The following is a 22113-nucleotide window of genomic DNA, read 5'->3' as shown; positions in this document are numbered from 1 at the left end:
GATTGCTCATGAGGAAAATCAAAGCGACTAAACTAAAATCCCCTTAGAACAAACAAGACAATCTGGAAGGTCATCGGTTACGACACAAATATATGAAACTCATCCAGGTTTACCTTTGATATTCAAGACCTAGTAAGATACTTTCTATGGGAAAAGGGTCTGATTCACAATATTGCCTAAAAATATGAAAAGCGTGGTAATAAGTTTAAAAAGAATTGTTCGGGACTTACATGGTGTCAACTCGATAGAGGGACATGGAAAGCTAAAACTCAGGAAGGGCCAGGAACACGGGTGGAGGCAAAAGGGGCTGCGCGGGCCGGGGGATGGGGCGGGGGACAGGGGGCGGGGAATGGGGCGGGGGCGAGGGAGGGGCGGGGGATGGGGCGGGGGGAGGGGCGGGGGATGGGGCGGGGGGAGGGAGGGGCGGGGGATGGGGCGGGGGGAGGGCGGGGGACAGGGGGCGGGGAATGGGGCGGTGGGAGGGGGGGCGACAGGGGGTGGGGACCTGACACTTTATGTCTACAGCTATTATTTCACTTTTGAAACTTGTTCATGCCATAGTTTCAGAAGTACTTAAAAAAAAAGATTTTTGGTATGTTTTTGCCATTTTATTTTAGTAAAAATGTAAATCAAAAATTCACAGGAAAGAACAAATTTGTGAGAAGCGATGAGATAATTTTGAAACCTTGGAATTGAATTTTTTTAAATAAACAATCAAATGCCCTCCAGAAAGTTTGTGCCAAGTTGCAGTTCCACCAACAGTGGGTGCAAGTATTAATTTCCAACACTGCCCTCGCACAGCCTGGGGGTGAGGGTCTCCCTGAGAGCGAGGCTCCCCGGCAGGAAACTCAAGCACAGGCTCAGCCCCTGCGCGGTCCTGAGAGTGGGCGGGTGAGTGGCCCTGGGGCCTCGCTTGGTTCCCTCTGCCCTGTTCCCCCTCTTTCATTCGGTGAAAGAGGATACTGTCACCTGGCCATCTTGGGCTCATTATCATGGAACCGAAAGGCCCGGACAAAGATTGGTCTGCAGCCGCAGTGCCGGATTCTGATTCCCAAGGGGAAGCGAAGCTGCTGCTGACACAGGTGCAGAAGGGGGTCGGAAGGCAGGGGTGCCCCGCAACGCTTCTCACCACCCCAGTGATGCACAGAAAGAGTTCATAGAAAACTGCACCAACCAAAGGCAGGCAGGAAAACGGAGGAGTTTGCAGTACGTTGCTACTACAATTGAAGTGACTAACGTGGTACCCAAGTCGTTTTGCGTGTATGTTAGAGTATGGGAAAGAGAAATTCCGAGAAGGGCAGTGGCTGGACCACAGGCTATGCATTTGTGGGACTGACCCCTGACCCTGAATCCCCCCTCACAGGGGCCCTGCAAAATGAAGGCCCCAAAGCAGAGTGGGAAGGCCTGGCAGTGACAGCCTAGCACAGTATCGTCACTCACCTGGGTCTTGGTCCATCTAATGAGTCACGCTCCCTTTCTGCAGACCTCTCGAACTTAACCTGATCAGATTTCTTCCTCTACCCTGCCTGTCCTCTCCCGTCCTCCCCTGGCCCTGCCAGGCTGCTGCTCTCCCTGGAGGCAGCACCCGAATCTGCTGGCTTTGCCAGGTCCTGGGAGGCTGCGGGCTGCTCTTCCCCTCCTCCCTCCGCGGAGCCCACTCCATCGCATGCCACGGTCGTGGCCCTCGCTGATGCCCTCATCTCTTCCCTGGGAAGCCCAGGACCCCTGAAGGGGGCTCCAGGATGCCTCTGCTCCCCATTCTCCAGGCCGCAGGCAGCAGCCAGGGTGTCTTTCCAAGCCACAGGTCATATCAGCACCAGCTCTCTTCAGACCCCTCTGGCGCTTCCCTTCGCAGCTGGGCTGAGCCCCAACTCCCAGCCCCAGCCAGGCCCTGCCCCATTCCCTGCTCCTTCCTCCCTGACGGGGTCTCATTCCACTCCCCACCTCACCCACACAGCCCTTCCCTCTTCCTTCCCCTAAAGCCTGGCTCCTTCCCAGTCCCCACCTGCCGCCATTGCCCAGGTCACTCCCTCCCCTGCACTGCTCTGCCCCAGTCTGTGCAAGAGACGGCCTCAAGACTGGAGTCCCCAACTAGCTGTCCCCTCCTCAACGAGTCCCTCCATAGCACAGCTGGGGCTGCCCCAATCCCTGCTGAGTCACCCACCTGCCAGCACCAGCGCCCTGCACGTGGGCCTGGACTGCTGGTTCTCCCCCAGTGCTCCCCGCGAGGCCTGAACCCGCCTAGGAGCCCACAGCAGGCACTGCTCGGATGGGGCCCAGGAGCTGGGCAGAGGGGTCCCCTCTGGGCCCTGACTTTTGTCTCCCTCCGTCCTTGCTTCCCACTGGCCAGTGGGCTCCACCACATCCCCGTGGGCCCCACAGATGGAACTCTCGAGAAAGGGCCTCCCCTCCCTCACTCTGGCTGCCGTCCAGGTCCTTCTCGCAGGACCCCAGACCCCACAGGGCTTCCCTTGGCTCCCTCCCTGGGCTTGTGGAATGGACTCACCAAGGCACCCCTTCCCTCCCCAGGGACTCTGCTCTTCCCCAAATTCCAGGCCAGCCACGGCCACCTCTGAACACAAACCACGGTGTCTCTGCTCACAGCTGTGGCTGTAGGGTCAGGGCCAGAAATGTAAGAGTAAGTTCCCAATGGGTCCACCCCACCCTCCCACCACCCCCATCATCCTCAGTGAAGGATGGTGTGGGGAGCCCCAAAGGGTCCTAATCCCCTCTTTACAGATGAGGAAACTGAGTCACAGAAGGGTACAGGACTGGCCATGCCCTGCAGGCAGACCCTTGCACAACTCAGGCTCACAAGTGACAAGGGCGTGGGGCATTCTCTTGCCTGGACCACAGGAGGTGCTCTGGGGGCCTCAAAGGTTGAGGGCTTGACACAGAGCCTGGGAAGACGGGGCGTGCCTGGACCCCAGAGACTGAGACGGTGTTAGGAATCCCCCAAGCCCGCCATCTTGTAGCTCCCAAAACAAACCACTCCACAGCCACTTTCGAAACCAGCTTTATATCAAGATATAAAAGTCTGGGTCCTGTCTCGAAGGCACACATACAAAAGCAGTACTATCAAAACAATATTAACTGACGGGAGTGGGTGTGGGAAGAAAAAATACATATGTACAAAAAAAGAGAAAAACCAATATTAACAACATCACACACGCTAACTCCTACAAATGTACAGAGATCTTGAGCGTCATCTACACCGGCCAATCCCGGGCCACAGCTCCGTAAGGCAGTACCTGGGAAAAGGGGACAGCCCAAGAGGTCCAAGGCATAAGCAAGGCTGGGTCATGCCTGAGTCCAAATTGCCCCTTCCACGCCGAGAGGGGACTTTCAGGCCCCGGGAGCACAGGGCCTGGGGGGCAGCAGAGGCCGAGCAGGGAAACTGAACTGTTTTCCTGCAGTAGAATGAGGCGCCCTGCAGGACGGGGCATGGACGGAGGCCGTGCCGGGCAGGACAACGGCCTCCCTCAGATGTCCACGAGCCAGTCCCCGGAGCCTGTGACCATGTTAGGTTACATGGTGAACGGGAAGTCAGGTTCCAGATGGAATTAAGGTTGCTAATCGGGGACCTTAAAATAGGGAGATGACCTTGTTATCTGGGTAGGCCTAATGTCATCACAATGGTCCTTAAGAGTGGGGGAGGGGGGAGGGGGAGCCAGGGAGGTGATGGGAAAAGGATTCAGCTCCCCCCCCACTGGCTCTGAAAATGGGGGGGCCTCTAGGAATGGAAAGGCCAGGAGATGAACTCTCCTCTAGAGCCGCAGAAGGCTCTGCAGACACCTTGATTTTAGCCCCATGGGACCTCTGACCTACAGCACTGTGCGGTAGGCTCCTGCTGTGACCCGCTCTGCTTGTGGAAGTGACAGCAGCAGTAGGAAACCAGTACAGAGGCCAAAGGGTCAGAGGTCGAGCTTGTTGTGCCTGTCCCTGCATGGGGGCAGGGTAAACCTGAGAAGACCCAGGAGGTCCTGGCCCCGCCCCGTGGGAGACACCAAGGCCTCCTGGGTCCTTGGGATTGTAGGGAGGGGTCCAGGTCTGAGCTCCCGGGGCAGCCGGCAGGGGCCATGGGGCAATCTGGAAGTGTCTCTGCTGCTGGCTGTGCTGCCAACACGCCACGTGACCCCACGAGCCCCTGTCCGGGCTCCAGATAAGAGTTCCTTCCCTCTTTCCCTTCCAGGTCTGTCCTTGATTCCACGCTTGTCGAGCCCAGCTCTTCGTGGCCTGGGCTGAAGGAGGCGGGATGGGTGCAGCTCAGGCCGGGCCCTCGGGGGCTGGAAAAGGCACTCAGACCGGCCCATGGCAGACCGTGGAAGGCCCCCTGGACACAGGACCACACTCTCCCTCCTGGCCGCCCTCTGTGTGCACACACAGTCAACTGCCGTTTCCAGAGAGTTTCTTAGGTGCCGCCCCGTTGGCTTCCCACAGTGGGTGCCTCACCCCCACTGGGTAGGGAAGCTGCCCAGGGCCTGCACTCCACAGGGCCAGGCAGAAGCAGCAGCAAAATCTGGAGGCCCATGAGGGGCCAGGCCATGAGCCAGCACTGGTCTGAACAGCCCCCAGGTGAGCTGGCTGCCCCAGGTGGGGTGGTCTTCCCAGGTGGGGTGGCTGCCCCAGATGGGGTGGTACCGATGCCTGCTGGGTGCTCACAAGCAGGTCAGGCTGCAGGAAAAGCTAACCAACCTTTATAAGGGAAAATAGGGACCTGGAGGGCTCCTGCACCTCTGTGTTGACATCCAGGATGCTCCGGATGCTTCTGACTTCGCTGGTGGATAGGTTCCCCTTGATGGCCAGGATGGCACTCAGGTGGCCTTTGCTGGCAAAGAGAGCATCCTGTGAGCCCCGCTGGTCACCAGCACCCCCACTCAGACCCCTTCCCAGCTCCTCAGACTCCTGGCCAGTGTCACAGGGCCCCACAGCCCACCCCCTGCCCACTGGGGAGCCTCCCTCGCCCCCGTGCACACGCTCCAGCAGCCGACGGCCCCAAGAGCAGCCAAGCTCCCGCCCACTCCAGGCCTTTGCATTGGCTGTTCCTCCTGGAATGCTCTTCCCCACACTCGAGATGACCAGCTCCTTCCCACCTTTAGGTCTCAGCTAAAATGTCACCTCTCCCAAGAGGCTCTGCCTAAAGGCAGCCCCTCCTTTACTCACAACCTTGGCTAAACTCTCTTTACGGCTTATAATTATGGTATTTCTTTGCCTGATCAACTTAATCATCGCTGGCCCTCAACAGAAGGGGAGCTCCACGAGGGAGGAGGGAGGCCTGGCCTGGCCTGTGCTTCACTGCGTCCTGGCGCCCAGAACAGAGCGTGGTCCCTAACAGGCTGCTACGTGATTGCTGGTGGGACCGGCGGGTGAGCGGATGGGTGGGTAGCTGGGCGGGTGGAGCAGACCAGCCAGGGGCTGGATGAGGCTGAGCTGGGTCAACCCTGTCAAGGCCCGTTCACATTTTTCCTCCCCTATCAGAGGGCCCAGCCCAGGGAGAAACAATGTCCCTGGTTCACCAGACCCTCAGGCAGCCAGGGGCTAAGTCTGCGCTCCTGAACAGGAGCCCCAGGGCCCAGGGCACGGTCCAGACCCCCCAAAGCTCCCAGGCTGAGTAGTAGGCCCTGGTCTCTCTGGTCTCAGGAGGCAGTGTCCCGTAAGGCTAGAGCATGGGCTGTGAACCGGACTGCCTGGCCTTGTTACTTTAGCTCTAGCCCTACCTAGCTGTGTCACCTTGGACACATTCCTTAAGCTCTCCAGGCCTCATTTGTAAAATGAGAATGAAAAATGTCAGCCTCGCAGGGCTGCAGCAAGGACTAAATGAATGAATCCGACACGCAGCAAAGGGCAGCTGCGGTGACTGCACCGCTGCAGAACATCAGCGTCTGGGCTCCTGATGCCAGCCCGAGGCCTGGCCACAGGGAGGTCTGGCAGGGCCACGCCAACTGCTCAGTACCCCTCGTTCTCACCTGAAGTCAGGGTAGCAGGTGGCATAAGTGGCCACCTCGATCTTGATGGCACTGGGGTCTTGCAGGCGAATGATCTCAGCAAGCGTGGGGAGGGCAGAGTGCAGCCAGGTCGCAGCGGAGCCCTGTGGACACAGCAGGGCTGGTGGGAGACCGCCCTTGTCTCGCAGGCACCCAGGGGCCCAGAGGAGCTTGGGTCAGGAGTTGGCAGGGCTCAGAGAGGCCCCGAGGGTGCTGTCCTGGATCCTGAAGGGGCTGGGGGAAAAGAGGCAGCCCACCCAGGGGCTCAGGAGGGTGGACAGGGGCTTACGTTCTGGGTGCAGAAGTGCTGGATGACATCAGCATTGGCCAGGATGTGCCTTGCCAGTTGCTGCTGCTGCTCGGCCGTCCTGAGCACCAGGCAGCGCTTGCTGAGGCGGATGATGTACTCCTTCACCAGGTGCAGGTGCACGGTCTCCATGAGCTCCTGGCGGGCAAGCAGCCAGGGTCGTGTGAGCCAACCGCTGACGGGGAGCTCACCACCTCCCTTGAAGCCTTGAAGCCAGGAAACCAGGGAGAGGCAGATGCCAGAATAAGAGTGCACACGTGTGTGTGTGTTCACAGGTGCGTGTGGGTGTGTGGGTGCACACACCCGTGTTGGCACTCATGTCCAGGCTTTCCCCCAGCCCCCAGGCCCAGCCGCCAGCCGCGAGCGTGCTCACCTCCCGGAAACAGTTCTGCAGTTCTGAGAACTCAGGCAGCCTCCCGCCCACAGTGGCAATGATTTTCTCCAGAGTCTCCTCGGGGGTTGCCCAGTAGGTCTGTGTGAACTTCTTGAACAGCGGCTGAGACGGGGGAGGCAGGAAGTCTGGTCACGCCCTGGAGAGGCAGGGCCACTGGCGCAGACACGTGTGCCTGGCAGGAGGGCCGAGGGGGGCTCAAGGACTCCCTGGGAGCCCTGGGCACAGCTCAGGCCCTGCTCACAGACAGGAAGTGGAGGCAGGGTCTGTGCACCCTTCTCCAAGGTCGTCCAGCTGTGGCTCAGGGGCCAGGATGGCCTGTCTGCCGGCCCTGGGGCCTTTTCCACTGCCTCCCTCTTAAATAAATAAATTCCTGCATAAACAAAGCCCCGTGCTTGGCTGGGCCTGTGAGACCGGTGCCAAGGGATCCAGGGTCACTGGTAGGGCCTTCACTACCCTCAGGCTGCCTGTGGCCTCTAGCCTGGGCAAGGAACATCTCCTGTTCCTTTTGAGGGACCCCCACCTAATCCTCTGCTAAAGGAACTACTTTAATTCAAAGGGTTTTCTGTGGATTTCTTGACCCACAGCAGATGTGATCCTGGCTGCCAAAGGCCGCAAGCTTCAGGAGCTGGGAGTTGGGCACAGGGACGGGGGCAGAAGGTCTGGAGAGTTGGAGGAAAAGCGTGAGCAAACTTGGGGACTGGGCTGGTCTACTTCTCCAGGCCCTCCCAGCCCTGGCAGCCCCTCTCAGGCCAGGCCGCAGGACAAAGCGGTGGGCAAAGGCAGGGCCCTCTGGGGCGCCGTCACCTGGCACAGCAGCTTGCTCCGTGCCTCTCACAGGCCCAGAGCGTGTCCTCCCCACACCCTTGCTGCCGCCGTTCCTCCCTGGGAGCAGCCCCCCGCCCTCCCCGTGCCCCCCAGTGCTGGGCTCAGGATGCTACCACCTTCAGGTCCGCGAACAGGCTCTGGAGCAGGGTGTCGAAGCCATGACGCTTGAGCTCACTCAGGGGGCCCAGCAGGAGGCCCAGGGGAGCCTGGGGTACCTGCCACTTCTGCTCCATGGATGTCCTGGGAGATGGAGGCAGGGAGGTCACACCAGCCCTGCCCAGCCTACAGCCCCACACCCAGGGAGGCAGTTAGCCCCTTCTCCTCACTCTAGAACCTTTGATGGCTCCCCATCCCCTGTGGGATCAAGTCCAAGGCCTCCCTCCAGTCCATGCTGTCCACGTCCCCCTCAAACCGAGGGCAAGTCAGCACCCCACGGCCCAGTCTGCCCTCTGCTTAGCAGGCGTGACCGCCGTACCTACACTGTCCACTTGTGTAGGGATAAGATAATGAGCAAATCATTGGCGTGAGTGTGCGAGCCACCCAGCATTGACGCCAGCCCGTCCTTTCCCCACACATTGTGCTAACTTTAAGTCCACTTCTTTGCCTGAGTGGCTCCTCCTCCCCTCCTGCCCCAGCTGCCCTCTCCCCGAGGCAGAGCGCTTCCCACCCCTCCCACCCCGGCCTCCCAGCACCCTCACCGGAAGGACAGGCAGTTGTTGATGTTGGCGATGACATTGGCCCTGTAATTTCTCAGCTTTTTGCATCTCTCTAGAAATTCGTCAAAGGTGCGCTGGTAGCTGGTAAAACCAGAAGGGGCACATTCAGGACCAGCACAAACACTGGGACACAGCAGCCTCCAGCCCGCCCTGCCAGTCTCCCTGGTTCTCAGAGGCTTTTCCCTTTGTCCCCCTGCAGCTCAGGGAGGGCCGCTAGCCCCAGAGCCCCCCAGGGCTCCTGAGGAGAGTGTGAGCCCTGCGCTGCTGCCCCCAGCCCTTCCCCCAGGACCCTATCGCTGGAAGACCAGAGGGGGCGTGGCTGGCTGGAGGAGCCCTGGGGGTGTCGGTGAAGGGGTTGCAGGGGTCTCAGTCCCTCCTGGGACATCCTCTTTGAAGCTGGAGGCTGCTCTGCTGGGAGCTTTGCTGACTGGGGGACAGGAAGCTCCACAGTCAGTGCTGGTGGGGGTCAGACCTCCTGAGGCTCTCAGTGCCCAGGGGCGTGGGGGGACTGATCTAGCTTGGATGCCCACCTGAGGCACAGGCAGGGGCCGTGGCCCTGAGCAGGTGGCCGCAGGGCCCGTCCTGTGCAGCACATGCACCACCCACCTCTGCAGGAGCGCGGCCAGCTCCGCCAGCAGCACTTGCTTTATCTGCGCGCCCAAGTCGGGGGTGATGCTCTCCGCCTTGGCCTGGGCCTGGGAGATGATCTGCAGGGCGGTGGTGGGTGGGCTGAGCAGGGGCTGGCCTGGACTGGGGCTGGGGTGGGGCGGGGAGCATGCTGGAACAGGGGGTGCCAGGAGGTGGGCAGTGCATGCACACAGGAGTGCGTGGGCTGTACGTGGGGCAGACCCGGTACCTGGAGGATGTCGATGGCCAGCTCACTGTGGCAGTGGCCATCCAACCTGTGGGGGGCCACATCCTGGGCCCAGTGCTGTGACTCCAGCTCCAGGGCACGGGCCATCAGCTCCTTCACATTGGCCTGGGGGAGGAGGGGCAGGTCATCGTAGCACTGACCCACCTCCCTGCTCACCTGGAAGTCGCTGTCACACTCCTTCCCCGGGCCCAGTCTGTCTCTGATCCCCGCTGCCTTGCCTTCCTGCCCCTCCCTGGCCCAGGCCCTGGCCCAGCGCAGCACTCACCGCCTCGTTGGACAGGAACGTGGCCTCCAGCAGCCGGATCTGCTTCAGGGGCAGGAGGCTCCCAAGCCCAACACCCTGCAGCTCACCTGCCAGCTTGGGGCTGTTGATGACGTCACTGTGGGCAGGGGGAGGCTGCCATGCGGAGAGCTGCACCCACTCAGCGCCGTCCCTCAATCAGGAGCCCACCTTCCCAGCCTCGGCCTCCGGTCCCAGCAGGCCCGGGCTCCCCTGCACCTGGCAGCACTCCCACCCCCATTCCCTGGTTTAGATGATGGGTCCTCTGTCCGCTCAGTTTGGTTCAGGCCAGAAACCCTGAAATCATCATCGTGCCTCCCGACTCTCAGCCCCACATCCACACCTGGTTCAAAACAGCCCCCCAAATCCATCAACCTTGAGCCACCCTGGTACTCGCCGACCCCCCATTCTCACCTGCTTGTGCAGGAGCCTCCTCCCCACCCCTCTGCCCCTGCCCTGCCCCCAACAGCCCTTTCTCCACCCAGGAGCCAGAGCCACCTTTCAGATCTGATCTCCCTGCCCCAAGTCAGCTCCTGGTCACAGCGGCCCTGAGACCCAGCCGGCTCTCCCGCCTCCCAGACCTGCTGACCTTGGGCAACTCGCCAGCCCTGCCCGCCCCCACCAGGCCAGCCCTGCAGCCCCCAGAGGGCGGGGCAGCTGGGGCAGGAAGGGCTGCCCCTGAACGGTTCCATGGAGGCGTCTCAGCTCACTCTCTGGCGCCTCTGCAGGGTCCCTGAGCTCCCGGGGGACCTGCCCAACCCTGGCACTTCCAAAGAGGCCTTTGTCTGCCTGGAGGCTTAAGAATGACCCTCTCTGTGCCCCTCACCCAGTCTAGACACAGCTGTGTCCCTCTGTTCCCCACACTTCTGGCCACACAGGCTTCAACAATGCCTCCCTGGATACCCATGCTGGCCTTAGTTTCCTGCTGTGCTAACCCCACTGGGCCCCGGGCTAGGAGACCCTGAGGTCACTAGGACAGGAAGGCTCACGGGCAGAGGTGCAAGTGCCTGGCACTTCCTGGTGAGTCAGGACAAGCAAGCAGGAACTGGCTCCGGGCTGGGCTATTCCTCCTGCAGCCCCTGCCCTGTGCCCATCTCCCCACGCCCTGCTGACTCCTCACCCCCCACTGCCTTGGCGCTCCCTCTGTCCTCCTCCCAGAGCTGACCCATCAGCACCAACTGAGCCCACTGCAACCCAAAGATCCTCAGGCCCTCAGACACTGCCCGCACTGTTTGCATCTCCAGGCTTCACGCTTGGAGCTGGGCCAGCAGTGGCAGAGCCCCCACAATAAGAGCCCCTGGCCTCCCGTGCCCTGGGCATTTCCACCCCGCAGTACATGTCCCTCCCCATGCAGTCTGTGTGAATGAGGAGCGCACACAGTGATCCACGGCGTCTCGGCCAGTCAGGGGATGGCTGAGGCTGCACCCAGCTGGGGTACCAGCTGTCCTCCATTGGCACAGCCACCTCCCACCTGAGGAGCTCCAGGCCTCGGCGGCCAGAACCCAGCTCTGCCATGGGCTCACAAGGTGACCCTGCACATGGGACCTTTCCAACAGGATCCCTGGCCCTATCCCACCCCTGCTAGTCATCCTCTTGAGGGTGACCCCACAGCCTGCGAGATAAATCCAAACACCCTGACAAGTTCTGCTGAGCTCCCAGAGCGTCCCAAGGCTCAGCCTCAGGCCCTGGAAGATGCCATGCCCTTTGCCAGGAACACCATCCTCCTCCTCCCACCTCCTGCCCTGCCTGGCCTGTCCCCTCCCCAGCCTGATTCCCTTAAATCCATTAGACTGGAGCAGGGACACTGGGCTGGCTTCCTTGACTCCCCCAGGCCTGCTCCATCCTCTCCCCAGACTGGGAGCTCATGAATGAATGAAGTCCCTGCCATTCTCTGGGCCTCAGTTTCTCCAACTGCAGAATGTGGCCGAGGCCCAGGAAATTAAGGGCTCTAAGCGCAAAGCAGCCCCAGCGCCAGCCCCATCCCTGTGCTCAGGCCGTGAATTTGCATGCCCAGGTCCCGCCCTTCTAAGTCACAAGTCCCACCCCTGCACTCTCAGATCCCCAATTTTGCAAGCACTGGCCTCACTGAAAACAGCTCGGCGTGCGGTGTGTGCCTCGACACCCCTCCTGCAGAGCAGACCCCTCCCTGCCCCCGGGGGCAGCCCCGACACTCACTTGGGGTAGAGGTTCTGCACCCAGAGCAGCAGCATGTAGATGTCGCGCTCGCACAGCTCGAACTGCGCCATGGAGGCCAGCTGGGCCGCGAAGTACTCGTGGTAGCTCTGGGCGTAGGTGGCCACCACGCCGAACTCAGTGGGGAACAGCGGCTTCAGCCTCTCCACCACGACCTCCAGGTCCTCCTTCATGGTGCGGCCCATGTGCAGGAAGACGCTCTCGGCCTCCGAGCGGCCCTCGGCGCCCGAGGCCGGCCGCCGGCCCATGCGCTCCTCGGCGGCCTCGGCCACGCCGCGTCGCCACAGCTGCAGCCAGCGCCGCGGGCGCGTGGCCGCCAGCAGCGAGGTCTCCGGCCCCGCCGCCGCCTGGCGGTCCTCGCGCTCCTGCTCGGCCACCACGAACAGTGCCTGGAGCAGCCGCTCGGGGGCCACCTCCAGCGGCCGGCGCAGCACGCCGAGCGCCTGGTCGCGCAGCAGCGCGTACAGCGCCTCCACCTTGCTCTGGCGCCGCACCAGCTCCTCCTCGTCCGCGCCGCCCGCCGCCGCCGCCGCCGCCTGCAGCTCCCGCTCCAGCACCAGCAGCGGCCGCGCCACCTCCAGCCGCCCGCGCTCCAGGGCCGCCTTGAGCTCCTCCACTGCGCCCGGAAAACCGCGTTAGCGCCGGCCCAGGCTCCAGCTGGCGCCGGAAGGGCCGCCCCGGGCCGCCCCCAGAGGGTGAAGGCAGAGTCCCAGACAGGACTGTGGCCTGGTCGCCCCCTCTCCAGCCCGCCCCACGGGGGCACCTCTAAGCCCAGCTCCCTGCCCCTGTGTCCTGGGTGGGTGGCTCACCCATGCCCATGCACTCCTACCCTGCCCAGGCCCGGCTGGCCCAGCCTACCTGTGGGCAGTGGGCCATCCAGCCCTGGCCTGGGCTCAGGCTCGCCCTCCAGCTCTGCTGAGCCCCGCTGGCCCTTCTTCTTCTTCCCCTTGGTGAAGATGCTGAACATGTTTGCCAGTCCTTTTGGCTTCTTCTTCTTCTTCTTCTTTGAAGCCTTTTCCTCCTCCCTGTCTGGGGCTACCCCAGCCTCCAGGGATGGCACCAAGTCCTCAGAGGAGGCCTCTGACTCCGCCTCTGATGTTGAGGGCAACTTTTGGGGGCTTCTGGGTAAGTCGAGGGTCCCCGACACAGGCTGCTGGCTTGGAGGGCCTTGGAAAAACGTCATCATCTTCAGCATCACCCTGGCTCAGGTCTGCGGGTTGCGGGGAGGGAGGATGAAGGGGTCAGTGGCCACGGTGGACTGGCCCTGGCTCTGGGCTCCCAGGCCTGAGTGCTCCGCTGTGGTGGCCGCACTGAGCGTGCTCGGTCTGTTTTCATTCGTACAGCCACCGGGGCTCTGGCCATCTCCTGGCCTAGCCGAGCACCAACAGCTCTGCTCCCTTCCCTCCACCCACAGCTCCTCTTCCAATACCTCATGGCCCCTCCCAGAACTGCCCCTGAGACAGGGAAGAGGCTGGGACACCAAGCCACCAGGCCAGAGGGGGCCTTCACTTCATTTTGGCAAATCCTTCCTTGACAGCCCACCCCCTGGGCAGAAGGAAGGGACTGCAGGGCGTACTTCTCTGGATCCCACGAGACCCTGGGGAAGAGGCAGGGCAGGGGCTGCTGTCCCTTTGGACAGAGCACGAACAGAGGTCCAGAAGGGTCAATGCCATGCCCGGGTCACAGAGCACCAGAAGCTGGCATGAAGCAGGAGCCCAGGCCTCCTCCTGCCTAGCTGTACCTTGCCCAGTTCCTACTGTGCCGTGGGACCATGGACGGCTGCCATGAGCAGGAATGCAGCTGCTCTTACTGGGCCACGAGGGGGAGAGACTGCCCCTCTGCCAGCCGTGGGGCTCAGATCTACAGAAGCCATAGAGGGTGGGAAGGGACCTTGGAGACCCTCTCACATGTCATGGTGGGATTAGGAGCTCAGCAACGCACAGGGCTGCCTGAGCTCACATGGCAACTTGGGCCCAGAAACCAGGCTTCCTGACTTCCGCCCCACCCTGCCTGCTCCCAAATGGGGTGACACCGTAGTCACAAAAGCTTCCCGTTTCTGGACCCTTCCTGGGTGCCCATCCCATCTCTTCCTCTCTAGCATCCGGAGAGGGTGTTGTTATTTAGGTTTAAAATGTCCCTGTGGTCAACAGCTTGGGCTTGGAACTCAGATCACCTGGCTCCAGAGCCTGGCTCTTCCACTGCCCCTGTGTTCCCCACTGCCCTGCAAGCTGCATCCAGAGAGACAGGACCCTCCCCAGCACCCTGACCATTGTCAAAGCAAGGCCAGGACCACTGCAAGGGAGCATGGCTGACCCTAAGGGAGGACTGGACCTCCCTGGTTACTGGGGTGACCTGTAACCATGGTGCCACCTGCCTGCCCCACCCTCAAGAGTAAATATGTCTAGTTGTGTCTCATGTATCATGATGACTTGGAGTAACCCCTGCAACAGCCTTGCAAGGCAGACAGGATGATCCACCATCCAGAAGGAGAAACTGAGGCTGGGGGTGGAGGTGCCTGCCCCATACACAGAAGGCACGGGGGCTCAGACCAGGTCTGTTGGACTCCTCCCACAGCTCCTGCTGCTGCCTCCACCGGCCCGGCCATCATATCCCATTCCCTCAGGGGGTTGCCCCATACCCTGGGGCTTGGCCAGAGCCACTTGGGGCACAGAAAGCCTGGGCTCCTGCCACCCCTAGCCCCTGCCAGCTCACCTGGTGCCCTGGGCAGAGTCCCACACTCCTGGACCCCAGTTGCTCCCTGGTACCATGTGGGCTGAGAGCTCCACTTCGGGACCAAGCAGGAATTGCCCTGAGGAGCTCCAAAGCCAAGGTCCCCAGGTGCAAGGCCACTAGACACTCCCTGCCCTGCTTCCCAGGCACCGCAGGAGCTGGTCTATCCGGCAGGGCTGCTCAGCCCCACCCTGGGCACCCAGGCCCTACCCCTGCCCTCTTCCGGGGGTGGGAGAGGGGCCACCCTGACCAGCAGTGCTGCCCACCAGCCTCACTGTCCCACCCTTCCCCGTAGGACACAACTCCTCAGTCCCCCCACAGTCTAGGCCCTGTCCGTCCTCCAGGCCCAGCTCCTGCAGGTCCCCCTGCAGCATTGCTGGCCTCTCCCCTCCCTGGCACAAAACCCCTGCCCATCAAGGGTCCCGCGGCTGGACCCCGGGCCTCGTCCCAGGCCTCGACTCTCAGAGGCAGCTGGCGCAGTGGGAAGAGAAGCGGCCGTGGGCTCTCTGCTCCCCTCACTGGCGTGTGGCCTGACACCCCCTCCTTCAGAGGCCTGTTTCCCCGCCTCTGGAATGGGCATGAGGACCCCACCGCACCGTGCTGCTGGGAGGATGTGGCAAAGCCACACAGCCAGCTGCCCGGCAGCTAGCTGGGCTCAGCAAGGGTGAGTACCCGTGTGCCTGTGTCTGTCCTGCAGGCACCGTGAGGGGTGCCGCCGGGACAGGAGGAGGACAGGAAGGCACCCCTTAAAGCCCCGGCTCTGACGGGCCCACTGAAGGGGCCTGCAGAGTAACTGCGGCCACAGCTCCACGGAGGCCCCCTCGGCCTCCCCTCAGCAGCTTCTGCCCTGCTCAGGGCTGAGGGCCACACAGCTCCCTGCTCCCTGGGCCTGGCTCCTCTCTCCTAGGGCGCCGCCATCCCCCGATGAGGACATCCAGGCACAGGCAAGGAAGTGACTTGGCCTAAGTCACACAGCCAGGGAGTCACGCCACAGGGCTGGGCCTTCCTATGCGCGAAGGGAAGGGAGACCTGGCGCTTGTCCGCCAGCCCGCCCCCCTGCCTCTCGCTGGACGGGCCCACCCGGAGAGCCGCTCCGCACAGGGGCCTCAGTTTCCCTAGCAGAGGGGCTGCCTGAGGCCAGGCACCCTCGGAGTGCCTCCTGCGCTGTGTCAGGCCGTTCCCTCGGGGAATCTGGCTGGGGACTCAGGGCCAGGGCAGGGGAGAAGCTGAGTGGAGCAGCGGGGGACCGACGCACGGAGGAGGCGGAGGTCACTTACTGTGTCTGGGCAGGCCGGGCCGCCGCTGTCCCGGCCCGAGCTCGGCGGCGCCTGAAATAGCCGCAGGCTCCGCCCCCGCCCCGCCCGCCGCAACCGCGGAAAACCCGCGGGCGGAGGCCAAGGCCCGGTGCGGCGGGGGCTGTCCCCCCGTGTCCCGGTGTCCGGGCGGCGCCGGGCTGGCCCAGCGGGAGGGAGTGAGGCGCGGGTCGCTGCCTCCCACCAGCCTGGGCAGGGGTGGCGGGGCGGGCCGTGCGTCGCCGGGAATGTGGGGCACGGCACGGGGAAGGACCTGGGGGGACCGGGATCCGTCCGGCGCCGCCGGGCTCATTGTCCGACGACAGCTTCTGATAGGCTGCGCGGAGGGGGCCGCGCTTAGGGCCACTTTCCGCGTCACAGAGCCAGCACCCACCCCGGCTCAGAGTAGCGCCCGCGTCCCACCCTGACTCCCTTAGCCGCCAAGCTCGCTCCTCTGGGCAGAGCGCTCCGCTGGTGCAGGCATGGAGGGGGCTTCCTGGAGGAGGCGTCCTAAAGGGAGGGGGCTGCAGCGCTGGCGAGAGGACTGAGGGCTGTGCACGGCCGCCTGCTGGGGGCCTTGCTTGAAGCCAGGAACTGCTCAGAAAGGTGAAGTGACTTAACCCAGGTGACAAGCAGCGTGAGTCCTGTGTGAGTCCTCCCTCACACAGGCTGGGAGGACTCTCGCTGAGCATGTCCCCCTCTGGGACCTGCTCCGGAGCTGGCAGGGAGTGGGCACCAGGCCCAGGCCCCCGGGCTCAGGCTTGAGCATCACCTGGCCCAGGTCGCCCACTCAGCACCACCATGAGCAGGTCCCAGCACTGTCCGGTGCTCAGTTTGCCCTGGCAGTGTCTCAGGGTCTGTGGGGATGGAGGGGCGGGGAGGCTGGGTGGAGGTGTGTGAAGGGGAGCTTAACTTCCTTCCCCATTTCTCGGCCTAGGAATTCCTGCCCTCTGGAAAGGACCGTGTCATTTAGGAATTTCCCAACTGGGCACCAGCTTCCCTTTTGCTCCTTGCTGGAACGTCTGCTCCTCCCCTCTGTGTCTAGCTCCTCTGTCCCCTCCTCCTGTCCCCTCCTCTTTTCCTCCTCCCCCCACCAGCCTGGGCACTGGTCTGCCAGAGCTGGGAGGGGCAGCTAAGTGGGGGGTACATTCAGGGGGTGCCCCTTGGGACTCAGAACTTCCTCTTCCTCTTCAGGAGTGGTGGCCAAGTGCCAGGTTTGAGCTTAGGCTGTCATCTACCCTGTCTCTGGGGGGCTTACAGGGGCAGGGCACAGGAGGCTGCCAGGAGAGGGGTATAGACTGCATACCCCACCCCTTCTCTCCCCAAGGCCCTGGGGATGACATTTATTAGGTGAGTCAACAGAGCCACAGGGCCCCGAGGCTGGGAGGTCATTTGATCGGCTCCACAGTGCACAGATGGGAAGACTGGGGTCAGGCCAGCCCAAGCACAACCAGACATGGACGATGGGATGAGAACCAAGGGGTCCTGGCCGGATGCCAGCTGTGGCCTCATTGTGCAATTCCCACGAGGCTCTCCCCCCAGACTCTGCCCCATCGGGCTTCGCTCCTAACTCCACGCAGATTGGGAAATGGCTAGGGAAGCCTGCATGGGGAAGGGGTTGTCAGGCCCCCAAGACCCGGCTGTCCCCTCAGAGCCAGCACCTGGTCAGCCTGGGCTTTGCAGGGCAAGGGCAGGGCCGCCCACCTTGTCCCCAGCTGCCCACAGTGGCTCACCAAGAGCAACTGCCAGGGATTGGGAAAAGAGAAAACTGCCTTCCGCCTGCGTGGTGCACCAGTAACTTCCTCTCTTTGAGTTCAGTCCCCAACAGAAGGGAAACCTGAAAATGGAGCCACATAGAGGGCTGAAGGATGCCATCCAGTGGGGCCCACAGGGCAGGAGCTCTACTTACCCCCTTTTGGCAGATGAGGAAACTGTCCGCAAGAGGCCAAGTACCTCCAGCCAAGGATCCACCCGCAGCAGCAGGAAATGAGCATCAGATGCTGGTTGGGAATGTGACCAGCTGCTGTTCTAGTTCCCACCTCCGAGGGGACAGGCCGGGGCAGTGAGCTGGTTCCACCAGGCAGGGAAGGCAGCAGGCAGGAGCACACCGGCAATGACCCCCCAGTCCAGCCCAGAAGCCAAGTTCACCAGCACCTGGCCAGGAGCCACAGTCAGCCCTGGCCTCATGGGACATCTCCTCCCTTCCCTCTGCTTGAGCAATGACAGCTGACTTTTTATTTTTTTAAATTATGGTAAAATACACATAACAAAATTTCCCATTTTAACCACTGTAAGTGCGCAGTTCTGTGGCATTAAGTACATTCACGTTGCTGTGCAACCCTCACCGCCATCCACCTCCAGAACTCTTTCACCTTGCAGAGCTGAAACTGTGCCTGCCGCGTAACAACTGCCCGTTCCCTCCACCCTCGGCCGCTGGCCACCGCCCTTCCACTGTCAGTCTCTGTGGTTTCGACTATTCCAGGGACCTCGCATAATCGGAGTGCTTTTGTGACTGGCTCATTTCACTCCGCATAACATCTTCAGAGTTCACCCGTGTTGCAGCATGCGTCAGAATTTCCTTCCTTTTTAAGGCTGAGCAATATTCCTTCGTACGGCTACACCACACTTTGTTCACCCATCCATTCCTCGAAAGACACCTGGGTGGCTGCCACCCGCGGCTACTGTGCATCACACTGCCATAAACGGGGCGTGCACATTCTGTTCCCGTTCCTGCTTTCACTTCTTTTGGACAGACAGTTGACTTTTGTCGACCCCCACAGATGCCAGCTTCTTTTAAGTGCTTTGTGTACATTAACTGATTTCGTCAGGCAACCTAATGAAATGAGTACTGCCTAATTATCCCCTCTTCACAGGTGAGGAAACTGAGGCACGGCAAGGTCCAGTCATGTGCCCTTCAGTAGTGGGGCTAGAAGCCGCTTCACTAAGCACAGTGCTATAGTACTTCTCCTCCACTATTGCTCAATATCTGAAATGCAGCTTGATGCATTTAAGTTGGACACAAGGAAGGACTTCCAGGCCAGAGTTTTAGATGTAGAAATGGGAGGTACTATCTTCTGCTTTTTCATCTTTGGAAAGAAAATGTATTTCCCAATCTTTTTCATTGCCTTGTTTAGTCAATTAATTAAAACTCCACCCCTGCCCTGTGGGGCAGCAGCAGAGGCCAACCCAGCCCTAGCCAGAGAATGCTACAGGGTGGCGCATTGGCAGCCTCCCTCTGCCTGGCCTCTGGCTGCGTGAGCGGGGTGCTGCGGGGAAGCTCTCTGAACAGGCTGAAGGAGAGAGGGAGGCGGGACCTGGGGAGCGATCCCCCGTGCAAAGCCTCCCGGTAGGTAGCATCGTCACAAGAACAGTGCTGACCCGTGGGATGGGCTCCCTTCAAGGGGAAGGCCAAGGCCGTGGCACTCCAGGATGTCACCTAGCCCTCCCCCATGGGCCCGGGCCCACTTCCCTCTGCAGGATGACTTGCACTTCCCACTGCCTTAACCCGGGCTCTCAGGCCACCGGCGTCCACCCTGCTTCTCCCTTTCACTTCGCAGGCCATCACCAGGCCTGGGACCCTCCCTGGGGCTTCTTGCTTCCTGAGGGTGCTGCACTCACTAACAGCACTGGGCAGAGCCATTGTGTCCCCTGTTGACAGATGAGCAAACTGAGTCTCAGAGAAGTTAGTAGACACAGAGTTTGAGGCCTTGAGACTGGGATCCCTGCTGCTACTCAGCCTTCCTCAAGAGGGGAAGTGACCTGCTCAGGGTCATTTACAGCTGCACAGGCCTGGGCAGGAGTCTGCTGACTTCCCCCAGGACCACGGGACGACCAGGACAGCTGACCAGGAGCCACCCTCATGGGGAAGGCCCTCCTCCAAAGGAGGGGCTCCAGGGCACTCACCAGACCAGGCACCAACAGGCAGTGCCCCTTCTGCCCCAGGGAAGCTGTTTACTTGTTAATAGACCCTCCCTGTCCTCCCAGGAAGAAGCCAGGCCCAGGATTCCTTCTTGTGCTTGGCAGGTGGGGAAACTGAGGCCTGAGGAGGCATGGATTCTTCAGGTGTTCAGTGAGCCTGGCTACTTCACTCGCTGGAGAGGGGGCCACATGGGAGAAAGCAGGGCAGCAGGACCCCAACCCAGGGGCCTTCCATCGAGTGCAGTACAGGAGGGCTCCCTGTCCCGGCCCCAATGGCCACGACCCTCCCCAAGCCCAGCTTTCTCTCCTAAAAGAGCCCAGCCTTTCACAACAGCTCTCCGGCAGGGATGCAAAACGTCCAAGTTCAGCTCCATCCCTCGGAGCCCGGGCTGTCCAGGGGCCAGCTGTGCCTGAGCCTTCTCAGAGCCTGCATGATTTCCAGGAAAACAGCTGTGGAGCCTCAGTCCCCTTAGGGTCCCTGCCAATGACAGGCCAGCACACAGCAGGGACTTTGCTGGAAATCCCAGTGCTTCATTAGGGTAGCGGGGGAGAGGGGAGGGAGGCTGCCCTAAACCACCAACCACAGGGGGCGCGGGTGCTGGGAGCCCCCGCCTGACCTGACAGCCCGAGCTCCCCTTCCAGACTTTGGGGAAGGAAGTCACCATGGTGGGGGCTCACGCGTGGGGACCATCTGGGCCCTGGGAGCTCCATCACTTACAGCTGTGTCTTTCCACACATTGCTCCACCCCTCAGGACACGCTCAGGGGGTTGGCAGGGGTGGCTTAAAGGAGGTAGTGCACATAAATAACAATGACTGTGACAGGTAGGGGGACACTCACCAAGTACTGGGCCCTTCTCCAGTAGCACACTTGCATTTTTGCATGGAATGCTCCCAATTTTACACAGGGAGACAGAGCCCAGAGAGGTGGAGTAATCTGCCCAAGGTCACACAGCTAGGAAGGTGCAGCGCTGGGATTCCAGCCCAGAGGTGCCTAAATCCAGAGGCTGATTGTTAACTGCTGTACCATATCTGCGGGAGCAGGAACGCTGTAAATCACTCCAGAAACATCAGAACTTCTCGTGACACGTCTCTCCCAAGATCCTAAGATTCCATTCTTTTGTATACATTGAAGAGCCTTGGGTTCATCATTTGATTTTATTGGGATCAAGAAGGACTGCCCCATCCCCCAACCGCCTCCAGTAAAACACATTCTTCACCAGTGCCCGACATTCCACTATTCATATACATCCCTTGGGTAAGAATCACTTTTTGCAAACTCAAGTGTCCTGCAAGGAACCTTGGTTGCTGCTGGGGAAGGGAACAGAGGGACCAGGGATAAGGAGACTTATATCCTGTAATGCCTTTTAAATTGTGACCTAAGGGAATGTGTTACTATACAAAACATCATTAAAGTTAAAAATGAAAGCATTTAACAAATTAAATTTCAAAACTGCTGATAGGTGGGCGGGCGTACATGCAGACAGACAGAAATGCGCTGTCCCTGGAAGGAGGAAGAGTCTTTGCAATGACTGGTCCAGGACCCCCAGTTCCCAGTAGAGGAGTGGACTGAGGAGGCGGTAGGACTTGTCCAAATTTCATTTCCATCCAAGTGTTTCACACGAGCAGGGTCTCAGGAGGCCAGGCTGAAACCCTGGTGGCCTCACCCTTGGAGGCTCCTGGCTCCCAGCACAGTCACCCCTACAAGGCCGGGCCTGGCCCAGCTGGAGCTCTGTGGAGTCCACCCTTGCCTGCAGCTGCCCTGTCTCATCCCGGTGGCCAGCACACACCTGCTGCCCAGCCTTCCACACGGTGGGTGGGGAAGGGCAGTGTCTTGGGGACAGCCCAGTCCTGGCCCCTCCCCTGTGGGCAGCCAGTGACCCTGGCCGGCAGGCCTCTGTGGCCTGCTGCAGTTCTCAAAGGAAGGAGGGAGATTGGGGACAGGGGTGACCTGGGGGCCCTGCAGCCTCCCCTCCCCATGTGGCAGTGGCGAGCAGCCCTACAGGAGCCACCTTCCAGCCACCAAAGGTGCTGCCCCCATGAACAGGGGGCCTGTTGAGCACGGGGGCCAGGAAGGAAGGGGCCGGGGTCACCAGGGGAGGAAGGAAAGGGAGAGGCTATGCAGGCATGAAGGTGACACACTGACCGCCACTCACAGCATGCCCTTCATGCCAGGACCTCTGTGGACAGTCCCAGTGACCCCCAGGCTCCCTCCCTACTGGGTATTCTCTCCCACGTCATAAACAAGACTAAGCCCAGGTCACCAGCCAGAGGAGGACAGAGCGGAGACTTGGATGCAGTCCTGTGTGGCTTGGCCTCATGGGCTTTTCCAGCATGACGCGCTGTGGCAGGGGCTGGGCCCAAGCACCAGGAGACCAGGAGGGAGCTATGGCCACAGAGGGCCGCTAGGGCCTGAGCTAGGGTGGACACTCAAGTCCCCTCCTCCTACAGTACATGCTGTCCTTGGGCCACCACACACACACAGTTCATCGCCTCTGTAGACCTGAGCACCCGCCCTGGGCACGTGGGCCCTCTGCGCCTCCTCACTGCCCTCCGGCTGGGCCTGGGCTGGAGCCCCAGAACATTCTCAGATCAGGCCCGA

The 22113-nt window shown here is 61.2% G+C and overlaps 1 protein-coding gene across 2 annotated transcripts; it reads right to left on the bottom strand.

The window, feature by feature from the left end:
• Window positions 1-3937: 3937 nt before the first annotated feature.
• Window positions 3938-17555, bottom strand: TNFAIP2 (TNF alpha induced protein 2). 2 transcript variants are annotated; one of them, XM_069490190.1, is made up of 12 exons: window positions 17505-17555; window positions 12432-12783; window positions 11556-12189; window positions 9366-9480; window positions 9083-9205; window positions 8833-8933; window positions 8209-8307; window positions 7627-7750; window positions 6665-6787; window positions 6274-6429; window positions 5967-6088; window positions 3938-4828 (listed from the first exon to the last, which is right to left on the bottom strand). In XM_069490190.1, the coding sequence occupies exons 2-12, from the start codon at window positions 12766-12768 to the stop codon at window positions 4687-4689; spliced, it is 2076 nt and encodes a 691-aa protein (XP_069346291.1). In that variant the 5' UTR covers window positions 12769-12783; window positions 17505-17555; the 3' UTR covers window positions 3938-4686. The 2 variants fall into 2 exon arrangements, with proteins under 2 accessions (XP_069346291.1, XP_069346281.1); XM_069490180.1 differs by lacking the exon at window positions 17505-17555 and adding an exon at window positions 15581-15600.
• Window positions 17556-22113: the final 4558 nt, after the last annotated feature.

This window comes from Eulemur rufifrons, chromosome 2, assembly GCF_041146395.1.
Source record: "Eulemur rufifrons isolate Redbay chromosome 2, OSU_ERuf_1, whole genome shotgun sequence".
Taxonomy (NCBI): Eukaryota; Metazoa; Chordata; class Mammalia; order Primates; family Lemuridae; genus Eulemur; species Eulemur rufifrons.
Note: the sequence above shows the minus strand (reverse complement) of the source record. Positions and strands in the feature narration are given on the sequence as shown.